Source organism: Beta vulgaris, chromosome 7 (genome assembly GCF_026745355.1).
Source record: "Beta vulgaris subsp. vulgaris cultivar EL10 chromosome 7, EL10.2, whole genome shotgun sequence".
Lineage (NCBI taxonomy): Eukaryota > Viridiplantae > Streptophyta > Magnoliopsida > Caryophyllales > Amaranthaceae > Beta > Beta vulgaris.
The window spans coordinates 45,521,776-45,544,427 of NC_079208.1; the positions used below are offsets into that span (position 1 = coordinate 45,521,776).

Consider the following 22,652-nt stretch of genomic DNA (forward strand, 5'->3'; position numbering starts at 1 on the left):
TATTATTCACTTTTGGTAATGAATACCACACCATTATCATGAGATGCTAGCCCTTTCAAGAAAATATGCAAATGTAATAATAATAGTAATGCAAGTTTATTTTATTACCAAACAAGAAATAAAAAGATGATTTTGTTGAAAAAAATATAACACACCATGATTATGATTAGAGATTACATATAATCATATATAATATTAAAGCAAGAAAAAATTGTCCTACGTGGCAAGACCTTAATCTTCCTCTGTTCTCCTTCACCCTCAACTTTTCGACCTAATGCTTGCTTATGCCACGTGGCATTGCTAAAAATAATTTTAACAATAATCAATTAATTCCTCCGATTGTGTACCAATGAAGGAAATAATATCAACTACAATAACTAAAGGAATCAATCAACCAATTATCAATTAAGGAAACAAATCAAATATTATCTTTTTTTTTTAAACGAAAATCATATATTATCTTAGCGGTCATTCTTATTATTTTCACAAAAACCAATTATGGAATTATTTTCAAGCTAAATACCAATTTAGAGGAGAGAGAAAATATACAATGAAAAAGATGAATTGATATAACAACTTTAAGTTTTTCACTAATACAAGATACTCAAAAAGTCAAAATATGAAATTTCAAATATAAAACAAATATTAGCTAAGTACAAGCTAATGGGTGCGTTGGTATAACAACTTTAAGTTTTTCATCACACCTATCAAACTTATATAATATAATTAATTTAAAATTTACCTAATTTCAAGCCAATGGGTACATTTGGTCTAATAAGTTTTTTTTTTAATATTATTCACTTTTGGTAATGAATACCACACCATTATCATGAGATGCTAGCCCTTTCAAGAAAATATGCAAATGTAATAATAATAGTAATGCAAGTTTATTTTATTACCAAAAAAGAAATAAAAAGATGATTTTGTTGAAAAAAATATCACACACCATGATTATGATTAGAGATTACATATAACAAAAACAATAACAACTCAAATATTCAATTTTTAGTCCCAAAGTGGTTTAGGTAAGCTAATATGATAATCATAAAAAAATCATATCCATGACCAATACATACTAAAAGTATTTTTTTTTTAAAAAACAAAGTTAAAGTGAGAGAGGTAAAATAAGAGTTCATCTATATATATGTTCAAGAAATTGAATTAGGTAAAAAAAAAAATGAAAACCAATATATAAGCATCTGTCTACTTTAAATAATTTTGACATAACTATGATAATATAAGTTTGGAAAATTTAGATAAGATTAAACAAATTTAGATATAATAATTAAGTGTTTTTCAGACAACTTAAGGGAGAATTAAGAAAATGTCAGACAAGATAAGTTGTTTAAAGATAAAAATGGATATTCTTCTCACTACTAAAAAGTTAAGGTCAATAAAAATTAAAATATTATTCTATTATTGCGACTAAGAAGGTTGACAACCTTAGGCTTAGGGACTAGGGTCACTCAAATATTTTCCCACATTCTTACATTCAAATGAAACAAACGATATAAGTACATACACTTATGAACTTACACTTGATACTAATATCATTTTTAAAGAAAATTCACACACTTTAAATTTGGCCCATTCTATAAAAATTATAAAATAAAAGAGTAGGAGAGAGAGTGAAAACATGACACATGTGCTTAAATTATAAAAATAAAGCTTTCTTTAATTTTTATAATAGTTTGCGAATTATTTTGCAAGTTTTATGAAATATCCCAAAAAGAAATATGTGGCGTGTATTAAGAAACTAAGAATAGTAATTATTTTTCTTCAATATAATCCAATATTCTTTAACTAATTATTCTTGCAAAAAAAACTAATATAACTGTTCATAAATTTAACATCCTAAACTCAAATTATATATGAAAGTATGAGTGAATCATGAAGTAGTTGACATTATAGGATATCAATAATTATTTCTTATATGCATCATTAAATATACTTTCCTTGCTAAAATAGATATTTCTCACTTATTCATCATTAAAGTTAAGCAGCGCCATGATTTTCTTATATAATTAATATTGTATAATACTCATTCAGTTAGATGAAATGGGGAATGATGTAAGATAAAATATATCATCAAAATTGTGGTCATTTTAGGGAACTACAAGTAAAATAATTATCTTATAATTTTATATAAAAGTAATGTTATAATTTTTAAACCATAAATCGTGTGGACGATATTAGACTGGAAAGAGAGATATCTAATGAGCATTGCGACACTAATTTAGAAGGTGAATCAACAAGATGAGTTAATTGTCAAGCTTATATGTAAAAAAAAAGGGGGATTTATAAGTATTCAAGTTAAATTGGTTTATAATAGAGTGAAACTATTTTGAAAAGATCAAATAAAGTTATTGAATTGGAAAAGTTGTTAATTTATTTAACTTTGTCTTGGTTTTTTTTTTTTTTTTGATATAGAAGATAATATTGAAATGTACATCTTATAAAGAACCTATAAAACACACATATATTATACAAGTAGTGCGTATTTATATTTGTTTACATTTTCTAAATTAGTCTTAATGAATATTAAAACTTTAGTTCGCTTAATATATTCGAAAATTGGTTTTAGGAAGAAATTAATGAATAAGGGTTAATTGTGGACCATTGAAGTCACTTGAGGTAGTCTTTGGGAGGTGAAAAGTAAATTGAGAAACCCTGTATTATACTCATTCCGTCAGATGGAATGGGAAATAAGGTATGATACAATATATCATCGAAATTGTGATCATTTCAAGTAGCAACGGGGAATAAGCTAAGGTATTTAGGAAAAAAGTAGAGTGGGGAAACCCTATATGATACTCATTCCACCAGATGAAATGAGGAATAAAGTATGATACAACATATCATCAAAATTGTGGTCATTTTAGGTAGCAATGTGGAATAAGGTATTTATACCCCGTATGGTACTCATTCCCTCAGATGGAACAAATTTCCTCTGAGGTTTCAAAAAAGGCAATTTTAGTTGGTCGTGTGTCAAAAGTCAATCGCATGGTGGGTTTGTATCTCCCGAGACCAGTTCTCAGTCATGGCCAATTTTATGTAGCCATTTCTCAGTCATTGGTAAAAATTGCCTAATAGTACTCCTATATCAGAAAGATAATGGGAAGTCTAATACTTTAAGGCCATTTCGAGGAAAAAATGAAGATGTAATGTAGAGAGAGTTTCTGAGACGATTGACCCCCCCACTGGTTAGTGGGATGAAAACCAAGTTCGTGCAAATTTTCTCCCTGTTGAGGCGGTTGAGATCCTTAACCTTTACCATCTCAACCCTTAGATGATGGCTTTCTATGGGGCTACACAAAATTGGTATGTTCTACTAAATAAGCCATCACTTTATTAATTTTTTTAAGAATTCCCATACAGTTGTTGGCGATTCTATTGTATCAGAAGTGTGGAAGAAAATCTGGAATTCCAATCTTCCTCCTAAGCTGTTGTTGGCTTTACTTATGATGATATAATTGCTTCTGGCTATATTATACTTCCTCCGTTCTTTTTCTGCTGCAGCAATTGGGTTTTCACGCTTGCCAATGCTTCATTTTTACTATTAATATCTTTATTTACTATTTAGTAAAATTATACATATTTGATATTTTGAAAGTATATATAAGACGAATCTAACAATACCCTACATGACTATATTTATCTTTACATAAAAATAACAATATATAGTGAAAGGGTATGATAGTGAATGAATAGTGTAAAATCTCATTGTTATATTAGACTACGAACGGATGAAGTAGCTTCTTAAAACATTTTGTTTTGCTCTAAAAAGAAGTCTTCCAAAACATATGAATATCATGTATCTGTTAAAAAACTTTATAATTAATATAAATGTGTATTTCTCTTAAACACAAAGTTTTTGATCAAGTAGACATAAATAATCGTTTATATGTTTTCGATGTAGCGGATATATAAACATTTTTATTGTATTAAAGTTCCCGTGCATTATGCACGGGTCCAAAACCTAGTTTTTTCATTATTCATGGAAACCTAAATTGGAGTTTTTCTATTGAAATGAATTTGGGGCTTTTTATCAATTTGCGAAATTAATTTGGGGCTTTTTATTAATTTGTTGCTCCTCTTCTTCAACGTTTTTCCTTCATCACCGTTTTTTGCTTCTTCTCAACTTCGGCTATTGCTTGCGAGTGCTGATGACTCTTCTTCTTCAGCTGCTGCTGCTGCGCTTGCTTCTCATCTCATTTAAGGTAATTTCATCTTCTTCTTTTTTAATTTTCTGAATATTAGTTTCATGTGTAATTGAAAGATTAAGTATTTAAGTGATTTTTTTAAATTTAATTTTTCGGTTTTTATTAACTTCATGGAAATATGAAAAAGATTTTGAAGATGATTGATTTAGTAATAGAGCGAAAAATTACTTTAAGATTGCATTATCTTGTGGAATTGAGAATTTATTTTTATGATTAGTTTGAGAAATCTGGTTCTGATTTATGATATGTTTCATTGCTTGATTCACTTTAGAATGATACATGAATATATAACTAATAGATAAACTTAGCTTATCTGTGGGGATTCATGTTGATTTTTCTGGGATGTATAAGGTGCATCTGGAATAAACTTTGCTTGTGCTGACATAAAATAAGTTATTTCAACAACATTTTTCGTTACTGAAAGTTGTTTGTGTCTATTTTGTTGCTTGAAACGAATTTTGATTGTGTGAATTGTATACTTTCGTGGGTTGTTTTATTTTCCAATGTACTTCTACTCTCCTAGTTGTGATCAATCATAAGCAGCAATTCTGCTTCTAACAGCAAAAAATGTACCCCTACTATAGACCTTCTGCCAGCCCCCAAATTGATTAATCCATTCCTTGCATTTCGTAATTTTTTTTAAAACCCAAGAGCTTTTACTAGGAGGTGGATAATTTTAGTGTGTTCCTTACTCCTATTGCTCTTTCTTTAATCTCTCTACTTCTTTCGAACTTTGTGTAAATATTTCCTTACCTTTCTAACACCTCTTTGACGATCAACCAAGCTATCTAATCTCAGAAAATGGCATGAACAAAGAAAACAAGTGAAATTTAAGGCTACACATTGGTTTACAGAGCTTCTTTATCTACTAATCATGCAAAAGGATTGGTGAACGTAGCTTGTTACCAGTTAAGCCGTTGGCCTAGATAGTTTGGCATGCTTCCTGTCAAGAGGTAGCCTAGGTTGTAACTTGACAATATTTTTGGTTTCCTCATACAGCTTAACACTATACATCACCTAACATAACACATCCACTCCAATATTTCTCTTCCTCGCTGTGTGAATTGTTCTTTTCAACAGACTCAGAATAGGCTTTCCTTTTCTCCTTTTTCGAGTCATATATAATCTAACTTAATATATCCAAAGCAGGGATAAAGCAAAGACTGGACTATTGCAGAGTTCAATAAAACACCTCAAGCTATATAATGAGAATTGAAAATGATGTCTTAACACCAACACTTAAATTTAGGTTAGCTGTGAACCTAAGAAGTTAAATTCATCCAGGCATAATTGAACACAACTAGGAGAGTAGAAGTACTTTTACCGTACACTCATATAACAAAAAACCTATTCTCACAGCTAAACACTACTCCCACAACTAACAGCTACTAACATAGGTATTATTGCCAAACACGCCCTATATTCATTGCGGTTAAACTTTGGTTTGTTTAACGTCTTACTGAGGGTGTGTTCTTTCGCCTGATCTGATGAGAAGTGATGAATATGAGAGAGATAGAACTTATGAGATCTGATCTGAAAATAAGTTGATGAGAAGAGGGCCTGAAACTCCTCACATGACTTCCCTTATGCCACCGAGTTTCTCATTGTAGCATCTCTGCGAGATTATTTTGCAGCGATCATCCTCAACTTCTCTCTTTGTCACTGAAACCTCATTCTCAGTCTCTAAATTCTTTCTTCGTTGAAATCGTCGCCGGAGAAGGTGAGTAACCTAGGGTCCTTGGATTCTATTTTGCTGTTTTTGTAGGTTTTTTTTTTGCAGTTGTCGATTTAATTTTCTAATTTTCGAAATTAGGGTTTGTGTGATTAGTTGATTTGGTTCAGATTGTTTCCTCTGGTTTTTTTCTTGGACTTTAGTTCTGTTGATGTTATTCTATAGTTATTATTGTTGTTGTTTTTTCAATCCATTTCCTTGCTTCAGCATGTCTTCTTCTTGATTATCCCAAATCGGGTAATTTTTTCGAGGTCCTAGCTTGCAAGGAAGAACCAACTCCCTTTTCTTTTTCCAGATCACCTTTCACAACCATGGCTTAAACCCTTCGAATTTATACCATTAAAAGAGTTAAGTTATTGAAGAAAAGTAACGCGACGAGAAATGATAAAGAGGAAGAGAGAAATTTGTTGGATTAGGGTTTAATTTCACTGTTAGGGTTTAATTGGGGTTTGTTGTACTGGTCTTGGGTAAATATTATTGATTTCCTTACATAAATACAGTACATTTTGAGGCACTTAAAAGTAACATGCATGCAATGTTTGTGGAAGTTTGGTAGTATTTCGTAGCTCACAATTTTTTTTTTTTTAATAGGAAAATGATGGAGTTTCAACTTAAAGATACTCGCAAAAGAACACCAGCACAAGTTGAAGATGAAATCAAAGAAGACAAGGGTTTTTACGAGGATGAATACGGCCACCTCGTTGTTACTGCCCACCTGGGCGACAGGCGCCTAGAGCCTTTCTTGCCGCGTTTTCTTCACAGTAAAATTTTCACACCTTTTGGAATTCTGAATAATTGTTTTCAATAAGGTGTCTGTTAAAAATAAGTCATCGTTTTAATTTTCCTCGAATAAGTCTAAACCATTTTGTTCAAAACAAGTCTTGACCCATTATTAACCTTTTCAGCACATTAATATGTCATGTGTGACTCATTCATAGATTTAATTGTTTCTAAAGTCAATTTTAATTAACAAAAAAGTAAAAATAAAAACTTCCTTTCTCTTCTCTTTTTACCATTACCAACGCTGCCACCTTCATGCTTCACCTTTCTTCCATGGCATCTCCTATCCCTCTCCTCACATCAACATGCCTACTTTTCTTCCACCTTTCATGGAATTTTCTTACTCTCCTCTTTGTTCTGCTTATTACAATCCCATCACCATTACCACTATGATTATCTCCCTCTTTTAGTTAAACAATTGCAGCTTTCTTAGATAACCCATAGCTTTCACCTTTAGCAGCAAATCTTTGGCAAAATTATCGTATGAGGAAAAAGGTGGGGTCTGGTTGGGTCATTGGTTATGAACTATGAAGGCATGCCTAGGTTGTTGGCTACAAGGCTGGGTTATTGTGTTCAAGGGCCTAAGTTACAGGGTTGGGCTTTGGGGTTAGTTAGAGGCTTTTGGGTGTAGTATTTGAGACCTTTAAGGGTGATTCTGGGTTTTGACGTTGTTTAACAGTGGTGGTATGGTGTGGTGGTCATTCATGGAGCTACAATGGTAGTAGTGGTAGTGGTTAACTGATTTGTTAGGGAAGAGGAAGAGAAAGTTGAAAAAAAAAATTATAAAAGAAAGTTAAAGTCTTTGACAAAATTTACCCATGAAACAGGTAACCGGTCACTTGTTTTATAAAAATTGGCATTAAAGTTAGGCTTATTTAATAATCAAAGGCATGACTTATTTTTAGCAGAAGTCTTAAAAGTTGACTTACTCATAACACTTTTTGCATTTAAATACATACATACACATATACGGAGTAGATATAATCTTGAGGTTATCTCAAAAAGATGTTTCATGATGAAATTGTAGAGATCAGAGATCACTATGCCTTGCCTTCTACGGACTTCATCCGAGAGTTGGGTCCTGCTGGTAATTTTCATTTTTTCTTTTGATTAATTAAAGTTATATATTATCAATTTTGGTGTTTTAAGTTTAACTTACCTATAATAATTATAGATTTTGCTAAGAAGTTGAAAACGAAGGATGATGGATGGGATGAAGCAATCTTAGGGATTGCTTCCTCAGTTGTAGCTGTTTCTATCTTTACGGGTAAATCTCTTGTTCATTCTTTTAACTTTGCCTTTCCCATTATCATATTTATTTTCAAACTTAAATTTCTGCATATTTTATTGCTCCATTACATTTTTTTTAATTTTTGTTTTGTATGAATGCTTTCATGAATTTTTGGCTAATTAAATTCTTTGTCATTATCATATATATGAGTATAATTTTTAATAACAATAATAAGCTTATATAAGGTCTAGTAACTCCGTAAGGCTTTATAATCTATGGTATAGTTCATATGAGGTCCAATTGTTTCTACCAAGTTTAATTGACACTACATGAGCTCAAATTAGGCCATATAAAGAATAAACAGTTCAATTAACAACAATTATTTTATTCAAATTCTAGGGTAACAAAATTCATTCTCTATGGTTTGTGTGCATTTTCTTCCATGCATCCTGATTTCATAATTAAAAGGTAAAGGAGTAGAGAGAGAAAAATGATGTAGGAGGGAAGGGGATGCAAGATGAGAGAATTGAATTCTGACATGGGTAACCAAAAAAATGTGGCCTGGGATGGGAAAGTGGAGATGGGAAGGATTGGTAGCCTTCGGAAGCAGCTTGATTTTGGAAGAGAGGAAGGATTGGGTTCATGGAAATAAAACCCGGCTCTTCTGTAACGGGTTTCTAACTTCTAAAAAAATCCTGTAATGGAAACAAAACTCGCTTCTTACCTTGGATCACTAGAGTCGATACAATCCGGACGCAGATTCGGGTGCGAAATCTGCGTCAGATTTGTCACTGTACCCTCGGACACTTCTTCGGCGAAGATAAACAAAAAATAGAAGAAGATGGCGACTACCATTGTTGAACAGAAAAGAAAAGGAAAGGAAGAAGAAGAAGAAAGAGCGAAGTGGGGGGTTTAGGTTTTGTCTTGATTCTCTCTCCTCTCAATCACACGTTTTTTTTTAAATGTTGGCAAGCTGCTTGTATTCACGTTGCTAGCTTTTTTTTTTAATCTTTCATTGTCTCAATTTATCAATCAGATTCTCTCCTTATCACGTGCATGTGTTTTTTTCTTTCTATTTTATTTGATGTGCTACTTTTATTTAGTTTTTTACTTTTTTTGGAAACGGTTATTTTTTTTACTTAATAAGTAATGGCCAATATGTGGATTTTTGGATTTTTTGCCCAAAACTACCTTAGTTACACAACTTTTTGTGAGAAACTACCTTAGTCATAAAAACTTATGAAAAACTACCTTGATTAGCAATTATTTTGTTGACCACTACCTTGTTTTATTTTCCGGCGTTGATTCTTGATTTTCCGGTGAGTAGACGTCATGTGTATGGCACATGTTCATATTTTGGGTACAAATTTGTCTCGATTTGCGTGCATCGCTATCAAGATTGGAAAATCAAAGTCAAACGACGGAAAATCAAGAGTCAACATCGGAAAATCAAAGTTAACGCTGGAAAATCAAACAAGGTATGGGTCAACAAAAAAATGCTAATCAAGGTAGTTTTTCACAAGTTTTTGTAAATAAGGTAGTTTCTCGCAAAAAGCTATGTAACTAAGGTAGTTTTGGGTATAAAATCCGGAAATATAAGGGAAGTCACTTCGCATGAAACTATACATCTTATAGGAATTTAGATCCTTTATCAGCCAAACAAGGGCTTAGCTTATAAAATTTGAACAAAAATGTCACATGCTCCCGCGAATAGTTATCTATGCGACAATGACACCGTTACCATGCGTACATGTATGCGAGTGCATTTTAAATCTATGATTGAGATAGTGAAAGAAGACACGATTTAGCTTGTTTCATAATAATATTATTATTTAATGATTTTTCATATGTTAATTATTTTTGAACTGTTTAGACTTTGAAATTTTATCACTATTCCTTTCCCTAGTGCCTTTAATCGACTTAACTCTTAATCTTATACTTCTTTGGATCCAGCATTTATATATAATGCACTATATGAGAATATTAATTCCTAATAAGAATGCACAGACACCAAAGCAGTGGCACACAAGTGTGCATTCTCTCTACAACACGTGCAAATGATACTGAAATTAAGGTTAACTTAGAGGATAAGTAGTTAGTAAATCCCAAGGGTTAATTAAGATCCAGGTTGAATCCCTGTAAAGCTATTGTCCTAGACTGTAGTTGTGTTTTTTTATGTTAGATTGCTTTTAGTCCTATTTTGCTTATTTTATAATCAATTCTTTATTTTGTCTTTCTTTTTTCATTTATTTCGGAGGGATAAATTTGTTTTCGTATGGCTGGCAGATTGTTCCTGTATGACTTAATGGCTGCCTTAGAATATTAATAAGGTCTATTGCTTGCTAATTTATCATCTGTACAGTCAGATAAAAAACTTCGTTATTTTGCCATTGTGTTCAGCTCCGACTATTGTTAACCTTTTGTATTCTCTTTATTGTTAGGTGTCAAAAGGTTAATTGATTGTTCGGGGCTGATTATTGGTTGGGATGCATGCAAAGGAGAGGCAACAATTTTGACATCTGCCAGACTACTTAAGATGCCTGATGCGAGAAAGAATTACTATGTAATGTTTATGTTTACCAGCTTTATGGGTTCCATATATATACTTCCCGTGTCTCTAAATCATATTATTTTTAGTTTTTTTTTCCCTTATCTTCTAATTAGTTTCAAAGTACTTTTACTTTTTTAATGTGAAATTACGTATACCCCTATTAAGTACACCCTTAATCCCTATTATTAAATGCTACCAAAATAAAATTAACTTTCTCGTCAACAAAAAAGAAAAAGTAAAATTAATTTAACTTTGTTATTTTTATTTTGTTTAGCTTGTGTATTTATATTGATTTTTAATTTTTTATATATCCTTTAAGTAAGACCATATGTTCTGGGTCAGTTTTAGAAATGATTGATGATGATATGAGTACTCAAAATGATCGATGGTGATATGAGTATTGTAGTTTACTTTCACTTTGAGGATTTTGTCGTTTTAGGTATTTGTTTCCTTATTTCTCATCTTTTACCTTTTTATTGAATTTGTTTTGCGGGGAAGCTTAAAGACTAAAAAAAAACAGATGTAATGCCAGTGGGTGTTTGATTTTGTTTTCAATTTCCCCCCTTTCCTAGTACTTTAATTACATTGGCAACATTGTGTGGTCTTCACTTTCTTTATGCTTGATTTTTGTGAAAATGTTTGGCTGCTTGTATACTGTAACAAAGAAAGTACATTGGGACTAATTATTCATTTACGGTCTTTTCATAAATTTAATGTTATTATCTATTTATTTTTTAATAGGTTGCAGTGCGATTTGTCAATGGTATGATAGAGGTCGGTGAGGAGGATTTTGTCGACTTCTATCATAATCTAATGACGGTAAAAGTAAAGTGTCTCACAAATGTGAAAGCAGTCAGCATTGACACTGCACAAGAGGTTGAAGACGGGACAGAAGTGGTTTCCGTAGGACGAGGGTTTCTTGGTACCCTTGTAGAAGGTAGGGGAATCCTTCACAAGGAATACCCCTACTTTGGGTGCCAAGAACTGTGGGGTTCTAACTGTCAGGGTTCTACCTGGGTGACTACTGAGGTAAATAACATACTTTTATCTTTACTACTGTATTTTTATGTCATTCAAGGATATTATGTAGTTTTTGGTATTATAGTCAGTGTTGTCACAATTAATTTATGAATTGTGATTGTGCTTCTAATGTCAGGAAACCATTGATTGCAATCCATTTTTATGACATCCAAACTCACGAGGTAGTTAATTGTTAAATCGATTTGGTAATTCGACTTAAATTAGTCAATAGTTAATATCTTGCCATACTGCTATGGTGCTATGAATTGACATAGGCAGATTATGGACTATAATTATGCATTACTGAAAGAAGTAGGTTGATTAGTTAGGAACAAATAAATTTATGATCAAATTAATGCTAATCAGGGTGATTATTAACCAAGTTTAGCCTTGCTAAACTCTTGAGAGGATTATCACTCGTCTAAAAATACAACCTAAAACACTCAACAATATTCAGCATATTATCCTTCCTATTCTTCTCTTATCTATAGTACTCGTTCTGTCCCCCTAAAATTGCAACATATTTCCATTTTTGGATGTCCCAAAATATTTGCAACAAATTATATTTGGTAACCAACTTTTATTATTTTAATTTCACATAATACTATATGGACCCCATTTTTTTTTACTCTCATCCACTTAACTACCACAATCACCACAAATCTTAACACTACAAGAAAAAAATATAAATAAAAAAACCAACCTCCTCTATGTTGCAAACTAAATGGGATGGAGAGAGTAAATATCTTTATCTTCCTGTGAAGCTACTAGAACTATCATGCTTTGAATATTATCCTTCCTATTATTCTCTTATTTATAGTACAGTAAATATCTTTATCTTCCTTTGAAGTCTGAAGCTAGTAGAACTATCATGCTTAATAGCTCTTTCCCTAAATATCACCTTGTCCTCAAGGTGTGTAGTAATTGACAACATTTTGGCCTCGACAACGTGCACATCCCACTTCTCATCTCAAACTAATTGAAACTAAAGCTTTACTTCAGTTGAAAGTTGTGGTAGTGAATGTGGGATTTACACTATGTTTAGATGCATAAGAATGGAAGGAAATGAAGTGAAGGGAAAGGGAGGGGGACAAGATTTCTGGTTTGGATAAAAGTTTAGGAGAAGGAAGGGGATGGAGGAAGAGGGATCCATTTCCGCTCCTTAATAACCACAATCCCTCTAAAATTGGAGAGATTTGGAGGGGAAATGGAACTGACCTTTTCCCTCCCCTTCTTCCTGTTTTCCTCTCCTCTCTTTCTCTTCTGCTTTGCTATCCAAACAAATTGTAAATGTTCGTGACTAGGCTCCGGGAGTTCTCCTAAATTATGGTAGAAAAATTTTGTGGGTTGGGTGTAGTAGGTGGTAGTTGGATTGAGGTTTCAATTGTGGGAGCTAAGAATAGGAAATTATTGGTGGCAGAGGCTGGATGTAGGTGTATATCTAATGATGCACTTGTCTAAAGTTGGGTTGTGGGCTTGAATGAACTAAGATTAGGAGGGTCATGTTAAAATGGATGGGTAGGGATCGGGGGTTTTTAAATTCAATCCAGTTAAGGTATTTTTATTCTCTTTATATTTAGTGATATGGGTTGTTTCCATTCCAGGGTATTAAATTGGACAAAGAGATATTTGGGAGTTGGATTGGGATATTTGTGAGGATCGAGAACTAATTTGTGAAATGGTTGAAGTTTTGAACTAAAGAATGTTCTGGAAGTGGTTTGGGTTTGTTAGGCGATGGGTTCAGCTTGGACATGAATAAAGAGATGGAGTGGTTGGGTTTAAAGGCAGCTGGCCAGCTGCATAGTTGGTCAAGGTGAAATAGACCCAATCACTTCCATTATGTCATCATTACGTTGAATGGACTGAAACTTTTCTTCATTGCCGTTTGCACATGGTCATAAATTCACAATTGCATGTTTCCATTTGATTTGTAATCTGCTAACTCATTTTCAAGTTTTTTACAACAAGACCATTAGCTCATGTTCTAGAATTTCTTTCTCCAAGGGTGTGGTAGCTTTGAGATTTCTATGGTTTTTTGACCTCAAAGGAGAACTCAGTTTTAGTTGCCACCAAGTTCTATCTTTGGCATAAGTGGAGCTGCCACCTTGACCACAATCCTCGAGATCAAGTCGTTGACCTCTCAAACTGGTTTTACAATCATAAGGTCAGGAATGTACCAGCACCACCCACCACCATCGCTTAAATAGCTACTACACATTACTTCCACCCAATCCACTACAGCTTACTTACGAGATTGCTTTCTCCAGCAGTCAAGCCACCTTTAAAACTGCCTCTGCCTGCCTGCCTTCCATTTGTTTTGCAAGACATTCCAACTTCATGTGACCAAATGCGGGCTCAGTTCACTAGTACACTACCACATTCCTCTGCCTAAAACATCAATTTCAGTGCACGATATTATGACAGTGACACCATGAAACCTCCTCGATAACCACTCGCTCCCCATGTCTGGTCTCTCCACAAAATTGTCAAATAAACCATCTAATGCCTTGTGATTACGTCTTTTCTATTGAAGTTAACTTAAGTCTGCCTTTGACCGAATCAGCGTCCAACACCATTTTCTCTCTTACTGATCCAAATTAAGGTTTCCATCGCATGTGGTGGTTTACTCCCCCACTTTGTCTCGGAGCTCCAACTTTGATGCTCCATGAGATCTGCATGCATCTTCCCCTTCTCACTCTACAACGGAGTTGGAAATTTCTCAGTGGAATCTTCCTCCACGTGATCTTCCAGTATGTCACTTCTCTTTTTTTTCTCTTATCTCCACCGATTCAAATTCAATCTCATGGCGAAGTGCTTATTTCCTGAATCTTAGCGAAATCGTCTTCTAACTTTTTAGTATTATGTTGAGTTATACACTTATACGTGATCAAGTGCATAGAAATCATCAGGAAGTTAATAACCAACTACAGCCTTGCCAATCTTTCGAGAGAAATAACACTAACACAAAGCTACAAACACTCAAACCATCTTCAATGTACCTTCCCTTCCTCCAATCTGAACTTATATGTAGAAAACTTCCTGATGATTTCTATGCACTTTCCAAAATGCTGTTTTTCTTTAGTATTTGTTTTGTAACACATGGCTACTCTTGGACTTAACTTACGCCTTTTTCCAAATTTTTGAATAATTTTAGGTTAGTGAAGGAGGGCCACTTATCACTAAAGATGGTCATGTGTGTGGGATAGCATTTTTTGATCGTCATCGTTATGCGAGTCGTCTCCCTCATGATATTATTACCTCGTGCTTGCGCTTTTTTGAAACCAATGGGTATGTATTGTTTTTGATCTTTTTATTTTATTAGATTTTACATATTGATTTTGCACCTTAAATTATTCTAGTTGGATTTCTTATGTTTATTATTATAATTTTTATAATTAACTAATTTATTCTGTGTAATGATTTATGAGTTTAACATCTTACTGGGACAAAAAAAAAGTTTTTGAAGATGAGAAAATAATTGAATGAATTTGTCTTTTATTTTGGTCATTTTTTTGATGCTCGATTAAATTATGGATCGTGTGTTAGGAATTCATTTGTAAGAGTTTCATTGACACGTGGTGCACTTGTGCAGTAGGGTTGTAATTCCATGGTTCGGCATCGCTGTGATCGATAGCAATAAGTTGCCTCGAGAAAAACTTGAAAAACTTGAAATATTCCAGATGACCTTCGACGAAAAGACACCTTATCAGAATCATGTGATTGTAAAAGAGGTAAATTAGATGTTGTACTTTTGTTCATCAATTTTTTCTCTTTGTGTGTATTTTTATTTATAAAAGGAAAGATGTAGTCTCCTTCGGGTGTTTGATGGGGAAGGTTAGCTTAGCTTCTTGTATAAATCAATTGAACAAGGTTTTTTATAATTCTTATATTTATCAACTTTAATAATCCCCTTTCCTTTTTTATGCCCTCTCGTTTTACATGCCATTACCTGCCTTTGATGCACTCTTACAACCAAAAAAGTTATATTGTTATATTACTAAGTTAAGTATGCTTGTGATAAATTTATTTGAAAATTTGGCTCTAGGTTTATGACAATTCTCCTGCAAAAAAACTTGAACTGAGGCCTGGTGATATTGTTAGATCTCATGGGGGGTGTGCGGTTTCTTCCTCTTTGGAGGTATGTTATTATATACGAAGTTTAATTTTGTGCGCTGAATATATCTTTAGTTCGATATTATCTTCATAGTTATCAATACTTTTGAGTACTACTTTAGTTAATTTTAAGAAAATAAAAGTTTAAATTGCTTAAACTTTAGATTTTCAAATTCATCCACATCACCTTGCTCGAGTTTTCAACCTTAGAACCGTAAATTATAGGAGATTGTCACGATGATATTAAGTTCTTCATGCATTCCCATGCTGATTTCAATTTCTGCACATCTTCTCATATTAATCACAAGTATGATTTAGGACTGACAAGTGTTTGTGTTGACAGTTAAATAAGGTTTTTCATCTTGAGTTGGGTTAAATATTGAAATGTATTTGCTCTATTACCATCTTCAAATAAATTATCTATTAGAATGCGTTTGGCATGTAGGAATGTGAATTTGGGTCTTTGGGGAATAGAAGATGGGAATGGGAGTTAGATTTTTTGAGTGGGAATTCATGAAATTGTGGCCAATCTATTATTTAAATAGAAATAGGAATAGATTTGGAATTAATATAAAAAATACCCAAATACCCTTACAAATATCGTTTCCCTTTTCATTTGATCAATGAAATTTTAGTCAATTCATTACATTCTTTCTATTCCCATCTCTATTACTTACCCCCCTTAGGTAATAAAATGATGAGAATAGAATAGAAGCCTTCTATTTCCATTCCCTATCCTCATCCCCTCTTACATCCTACTCCCATGTACCAAACATGAAAATTATTACCTTCATTTTCCACTTACTAAACACCCCATTATGGTAGGACCATGAATGTACGCCCAAAAGGCATTGCATATGAAATATGTTTGTGTTAGGAAGAGGCGGGTAATTGAAAAATTAGAGCTAATGTGGTATCTCTTGGAATCATAAATAGTGATCTTCTGATAGTGGTCCCTAGCTTATAAGTAGGGGTATTCCCGGTCGGTTAACCGTTGTTCAGCTAAACAGTACGGTTAACCATTATACTTTAAATAAAATATACTAATATCAATAATAGTTTTAAACTTCCAATAAGGAAATAAGTTCAACATTTTTTAAGTGTGAACAAGAAAATACAAATAAAGTTAGTTTTGAGCATAATTATATAGATGCGTAATTAATAATAAGTAAAAACTCCATTAAATTTCTTTTAAAACAAAATACCGGTTAAGCGATGGTTAACCATTGGTTGAAAATTTGTAACCGTAATCGCTTATCGTGGTTACGGCTCACTAACCACGTTGTTCTTAACGATATGGTTAATAATCGTAACCGCAAGACCGATTACGCGGTTTAATGGGGCGGTTACAGTTTTTTTGCACACCCTTATAATTAGAGTTGCCAAAATCTGGGGGAACCCAATAACCCTAACCAAACCCGACAATAAAGGGTTGGGTCAAGATTTTGAACACGTTTAACATCCAACCCAACCTATTTATTTAATGGGTCGGGTAATCTCAACCTGATTTCAACCCACCTAACCCATTTATCAAATGGGTTGAAATCCTTTCAAAATATTTACTTTTAGGATTTTAAGTTCAATATTGGACTTTAACAATTTATAAATTTTATCCAATTGTCACTCAAAATCATATATACTAATATTCACGATTATAAAACGGTGAAAGAAGCCATAAGGTTTATTGTGTATTGTGTAGCATTGTAACTATTTCTCACTCTTTTATTCACTATGTCTCTTAATTTGATTAACAAATCATAGGAATATGTTTTTTATTAAAAAAATGGTCGATCTATGTGTTGCATGAACATATCAAAAGGTTATGTGTAATTACTCTCATCAGTGTAACAATTGAAAATTTGGCTAAATGAGTTATTGGGTTGAAAACAGATGAATCCATTTATTAAAGGGTTGGGTTAGGTTAGGTTGGGTTGGGTTGAAATTCTCAATCCATTAACCTTATTGGCTGGGTTCGGGTTGAAGGTTTGAACCCATTTATGTTAATGGGTCGATCTGAGCCCAACCCATGTTGACTCATTGCCAGCTCTAATTATAATGACCAATGTCTAATCTATTCGTCGGGTTAAAATGCCTCATGTAAACATATCATCCTATTATTTTCCTGGTTCGCTACATCAATTGCAAAATCAAGATAGTCTTCTAGCCAAATAAGTTCTCTGAAAAATCAAAGTGGTCATAGGATGCAATTCAATGGTATTTTTTTGCCTCCTAACAAACTGGAATGAACAAAATTCAAACTAGAGTGAAAACTAAACAACATTTATTACAAACTGACTCACAACATGAGTTTGGAAAAGCTTTGTTCTTTATCTTGAGGATTAACCCTTACAGTCACTTTCCATCATCACTCTCCTATACCCACACATCCCAGCCTCTTCAAAGTTCAAAGCATAGAGCATAGCTCGAGCCTCATTGGTTTTCGCATTACTCCAACCGTCATGTCTCTTGAAACCCATTTGAACTATATCGCCAACAGCATCCTGCACTACGAATCCGATCGGAGTCCTCCTTGGCTGCGTTTGAATTAATTTTTCCACAAATATATTGCTATATCAATCAATCAATTAATCAAAGCCTTAATCCCAAAAATTGGGTCGGCTACATGAACCAAAAGCTACTCCGTGCAATCAGGAACAGCGATTTTCCTCCTCCATTCATTTCGGTCGAGCACATCCTCGCCATTCAAATATAAATGTCTCATATCCTTCCTTACCCCTTCCCACCATGTCATCTTTGGTCTCCCCCGACCTCTCTTAAGATCCTTTTGCTCTGAACCCTCCACTCGTCTTACTGACGCCTCTTGTGATCTCCGCCTTATATGCCCAAACCACCGTAGCCGATTCTCCCTTAGTTTATCCATATTTGCAATGCCAACTCTCCTCCGGTTACCATCATTTCTCATCCGATCTCTCATAGTGTAACCACAAATCCACCTCATCATACGCATCTCTGTAACCTCAAACTTTTTTATGTGTTCCTTCGTAGAAGCCCAACATTCTGTTCTGTATAACAACACAGGCCTTATGGCTGTCCTATAAAATTTCCCCTTTAGCTTTAAAGAGATGATTTTGTTACATAAAACTCTTGTTGCTGCTCTCCATTTGAGCCATCCAGATTTAATTCTATGAGTCACATCTTGGTCAATATCTCCATTCTTTTGAATAATCGACCCAAGTTATTTAAAGCATTCACTCATGGCCAAATCCTTGCCATCCAAGCTTACTACCCCATCCCTTGACCTCCTTCCGGTACTAAATGGGCATTCTAAGTACAAATATATCAATGGAAAATTAATATATTTGCTATATTTGATGTTCAACTAGTGAACTAATGTTCTCCACTAAGATATAGAAGTTGTGCTTTTAGTGGTTGGTGTTTGTTGGACAACTTATATTCTATTTTCTTTTGTGGGTTATGGGTGTTAGTGTCTTGCGACCAAAGGAGAAAGATTTAAAAATAGGTCTAATTAAAAGTAAACAAAAAAAAAGATCCCCTTTTTGTCTTTCTTTGGAATCTCAATGTGTAGTTTATTAATATTGACTTGGTATATTATTATTATTAGCATGCATCTAAAATTATGTAAGGTCAAACATAGTACATTGGCAAATGTGCATAGTAAAAGTTGGAAGAATTTTTAGAAATGGAGGGAGTAATTGCTGTTATTTATTCTATCTAGTTTGTAGTCTTGTAAGTATCAATTTGCCCAAGTTGCTAATGCTACCACATGTACAAATTAAGTAAAGTGTATTTTTTAGTTGACGAAGAAACCAAAATTACATTATAGAGGCAAAACAACACCAATTGTGATCTTGACCACAAGATTAATTTCCAACAAGAGTTGTTGGATGTCGAGTTAATTTCTATTGGGGACAAAATAGCATTTTTTTGAAAAAAAAAATTGTTAGGGAAAGATAAGATAAGATAGGAAAAGAAAGCAAAAGAATTACTCCCTCCACACTAAAATTATTGCTACATTTTGATTAAAAAAATTCTTACATTTTTTTTGTTAAAATGTAGCAAAATTTTTGGGACTGAGGTAGTAATATTTAAATAATGCTACATGAGTAATCTAAACCTATTTAACAGATTATAAGTCACTTTTGAGTTTTGACCAACATTGGATGATCCCTCTCTAACTTAGGTTTAGTTTAAAATTGGTCATTTTTTGGGATTAATATGAGAAAAGACTTAAAGCCTGAATTTTATGTTAGACAATTTTTCCTTAATTATATGTTCTTATTTTTGAAAAATATTGATGCCTTTTCTTTTATCTTTTCCTTTAAGCAGTTTTTGGAGCTACTTCATAAAATGTTTGAGGACTTCAATGCCAACTCTTCTAGTAAGATTTCTGACGAAGAGTGTGATTTTATAAGAGAGATAAAGGTGAGCAAAACTATTGTAATTTGTAATTATAGTAGTTGTCTTTTGAATCTTGATTGATATGCGTTATTCTTAAGCCTAGTATGATGTTTGAATCAGGTTGTCACTTCTCGATATGGTTGTGATGAAGAAGTTACACTAAAGGTTGACAGTGTTGAAGCTAGTGATAAGAAGTTTTTTACTTGGTAAGTATTATTTTTCGTAATTATTTTTGTGGTTAATTATGATTTTTGTAATTGCTTTTCTTGTTTTTGCTATGTCGATCTACATATTTTTGGTCGTCACTTGTTGATTTTTATTCAGATTTATAAGGCCTTTAAAAATATTTCTAGTGGGGAATAAATAGCCTTTTTTTTCTTTCTTTTTCCTCATTCTGTTCTAAGTTTTCCATAACTCCAACTTGTCACTTGCGTCATTGGAGCTTTTTATGGGGAATGCTGCACTTGGCATAACTAAAGTTGTAGGCTGTTCCTTATCTTGTTCGTGATGCGTCTCATTATCACCGTGTTTGACATCTTCAGTTTGATAACAATTCCTGTAAATTTGCCTACAATTCATCTCTGTATAGTATTTTGTAACCTTTTTTTATCTAATATTTACATTTTAAAATATTTTTAACAAGCTCAACTGAAAATAGTGTTGGTCTAATAGGTGACAAATATAATATTTTTTTCCCCTGTAAACTTTGAGGTACTTTGAATCGTATAATATCCCAGATTTCTCCACATGGGCTACCCACACTTTGTATGTCACATGTTAAATCAATTTTAATATTAACACTCACTATGGGCAACTCCTTACCATTTAAGGCAATACATTATCCATAGTCATGTACTCATGTACTTGAGTAAGACCAAGCTCAAACTTTTGAGACTTTAACTTTTGTCTATGTACTTCAGTAAGAGTGTAAGACCTAGTCTTTAAAAACTACTTTGTAAAACTTAGCATTCAAGTTGCTTAGATTTCGTTATCGCAAATATCATGGCATCATGCACCATGGTATCTCTATTCGAATTAACTTGGTTATGAATTCCATAATTTAAGGCAAAACTTTGGTGAAGTCCAATATTAGTAAGAACTATAATGTATCTAACTCTTCAATACATGTTCATATTGTGATCAGTGTATTTATGTAGTCACCCGAATGTAATCATTGCTAACTAAAATGCATTTTCAATATAATGTGCATGTCTTTTTTCCTTGCTTGTATTACTACCGTGGCTATGTCAATTCGCATAAGATAAAATAGCTTTAAGGTAGGCCATATGGCTTAGCATTCTCGCCGTAAGATCCCTAACAAGTATTCTAGGCACAAATTTTAAACTACGAAAGTTAACGTGCTTTGATATATTAAGGAAATCACTTTTATTGGGAAGAGATGCGTCGGTGCACCCATTTTGTTCGACAACCCCCAACAACATTGTGGACAATCTTGATAAGCTGTGAGATTTCGCTTCAATTAGGCCTTTCAAGATAGCAAAATGCTGTGAATGCACCGAGGAAGGAGCTCTGATGGCCTCTTCCTTCATTTATCTGTGCCATGGCAGACAGTCCTCAGGGTCCCATTTACTACCTGGGGTCCCATTTACTACCAGCAAATTGGCCCGTCTTTTCTGATGAGCCATCCACCCAAGTTGCAGCAGCATTCGAATCATTGTTTCATTCCTTTGATCTTCAGTTAACTATGATGCATGACTATTAATTTTTTACCTTCCATAAGCATATCGTGATCTTAATAGGAATAGCATCTGACCAAAATTTTTTACTTTACATTAAGCCTTCTCCATCTTTATTATGAGGATTCTTCGCTCTCTATGTTTAACGAAATAACTTGTGATACTACGATCTGTGCGTGTGTTGTGGATTTCTGGATATACTTGCTGCAATATAGAGATAAATGTAAAACTATATTAAATATATCATGTATTCATGTTGCATATATGGACCAATTTTGTTGCATCTATGATATTGTTTCGTGGCTTTATCTAGACAAAATATTATTTGGCTTTATCACATGGCTTAACCCATATTGATAATTTGCAATATTTTTTTTTTACAGTTGGCCAGAAGATGGTCATGGTGTTTGGTATGGGAAGCCCAGGTTTGGGTCTCAAGATGAACCAAGCATTACCACGTATGTCCCCAAATTTGGTCGCACCTTGTAGCTGCCATCATCACAGTTATGTTGGTTTAAGTAATATAGTTGGTTTTTAGTTTAATAGGTAGGCTCTTGAATTTCAGATTTTGGTGATTTAGTTAGTTTTGGTAGGAGACACATAGTTGTAGTATGAAGCTTTATCTTGTAAATGTTTATGCTTTAGCATATAGAAATGAAAGTGAATATTTTTGTGCACGAAGTCATAGCTTGAAGCTTTATCTTGTAAATGTATATAGAAATGAAAGAGTATTTTTGTACAAGAAAAGGGAGCATCTTCATGCCGCATCCTTCATGCCGCATCCTTCATGAATACAAGTTCAGCGAATTAGAGTTGGAGTTCTTACTTCTCTTAAAGACTTTTAAATCTCCCTTTTGAACTCTGTTCAAGTCATGATTGGTGAAAGATAATTTATAAGTAGGTATGATTAGAAGAGTAAGAAGGA

At 33.3% G+C, this 22,652-nt stretch overlaps 1 protein-coding gene across 2 annotated transcripts; it reads left to right on the forward strand.

Moving 5' to 3' along the window:
• The first annotated feature begins 4,008 nt into the window (after positions 1 to 4,008).
• Positions 4,009 to 22,408, forward strand: LOC104899600 (uncharacterized). Of its 2 annotated transcripts, XM_057396178.1 has the most exons (13): positions 4,009 to 4,220; positions 5,858 to 5,943; positions 6,547 to 6,716; positions 7,763 to 7,822; positions 7,910 to 8,002; positions 10,408 to 10,529; positions 11,259 to 11,546; positions 14,692 to 14,825; positions 15,130 to 15,268; positions 15,583 to 15,675; positions 19,959 to 20,054; positions 20,151 to 20,236; positions 22,111 to 22,408. In XM_057396178.1, exons 3-13 carry the CDS (start codon positions 6,551 to 6,553, stop codon positions 22,214 to 22,216), a joined length of 1,383 nt encoding a protein of 460 aa, XP_057252161.1. In that variant the 5' UTR covers positions 4,009 to 4,220; positions 5,858 to 5,943; positions 6,547 to 6,550; the 3' UTR covers positions 22,217 to 22,408. The 2 variants fall into 2 exon arrangements, with proteins under 2 accessions (XP_057252161.1, XP_010685117.2); XM_010686815.4 differs by lacking the exon at positions 5,858 to 5,943 and having other exon boundaries at positions 4,010 to 4,220.
• The last annotated feature ends 244 nt before the right edge of the window (positions 22,409 to 22,652 follow it).

Bases quoted from the DNA above. Each gene is read 5' to 3' on its own strand.
- LOC104899600 (XM_057396178.1), top strand. From the start codon at position 6,551: ATGATGGAGTTTCAACTTAAAGATACTCGCAAAAGAACACCAGCACAA. The intron at 10,530-11,258 runs GTAATGTTTATG...ATTTTTTAATAG, and splicing joins ATGCGAGAAAGAATTACTAT to GTTGCAGTGCGATTTGTCAA. The intron at 20,055-20,150 runs GTGAGCAAAACT...TGTTTGAATCAG, and splicing joins ATTTTATAAGAGAGATAAAG to GTTGTCACTTCTCGATATGG.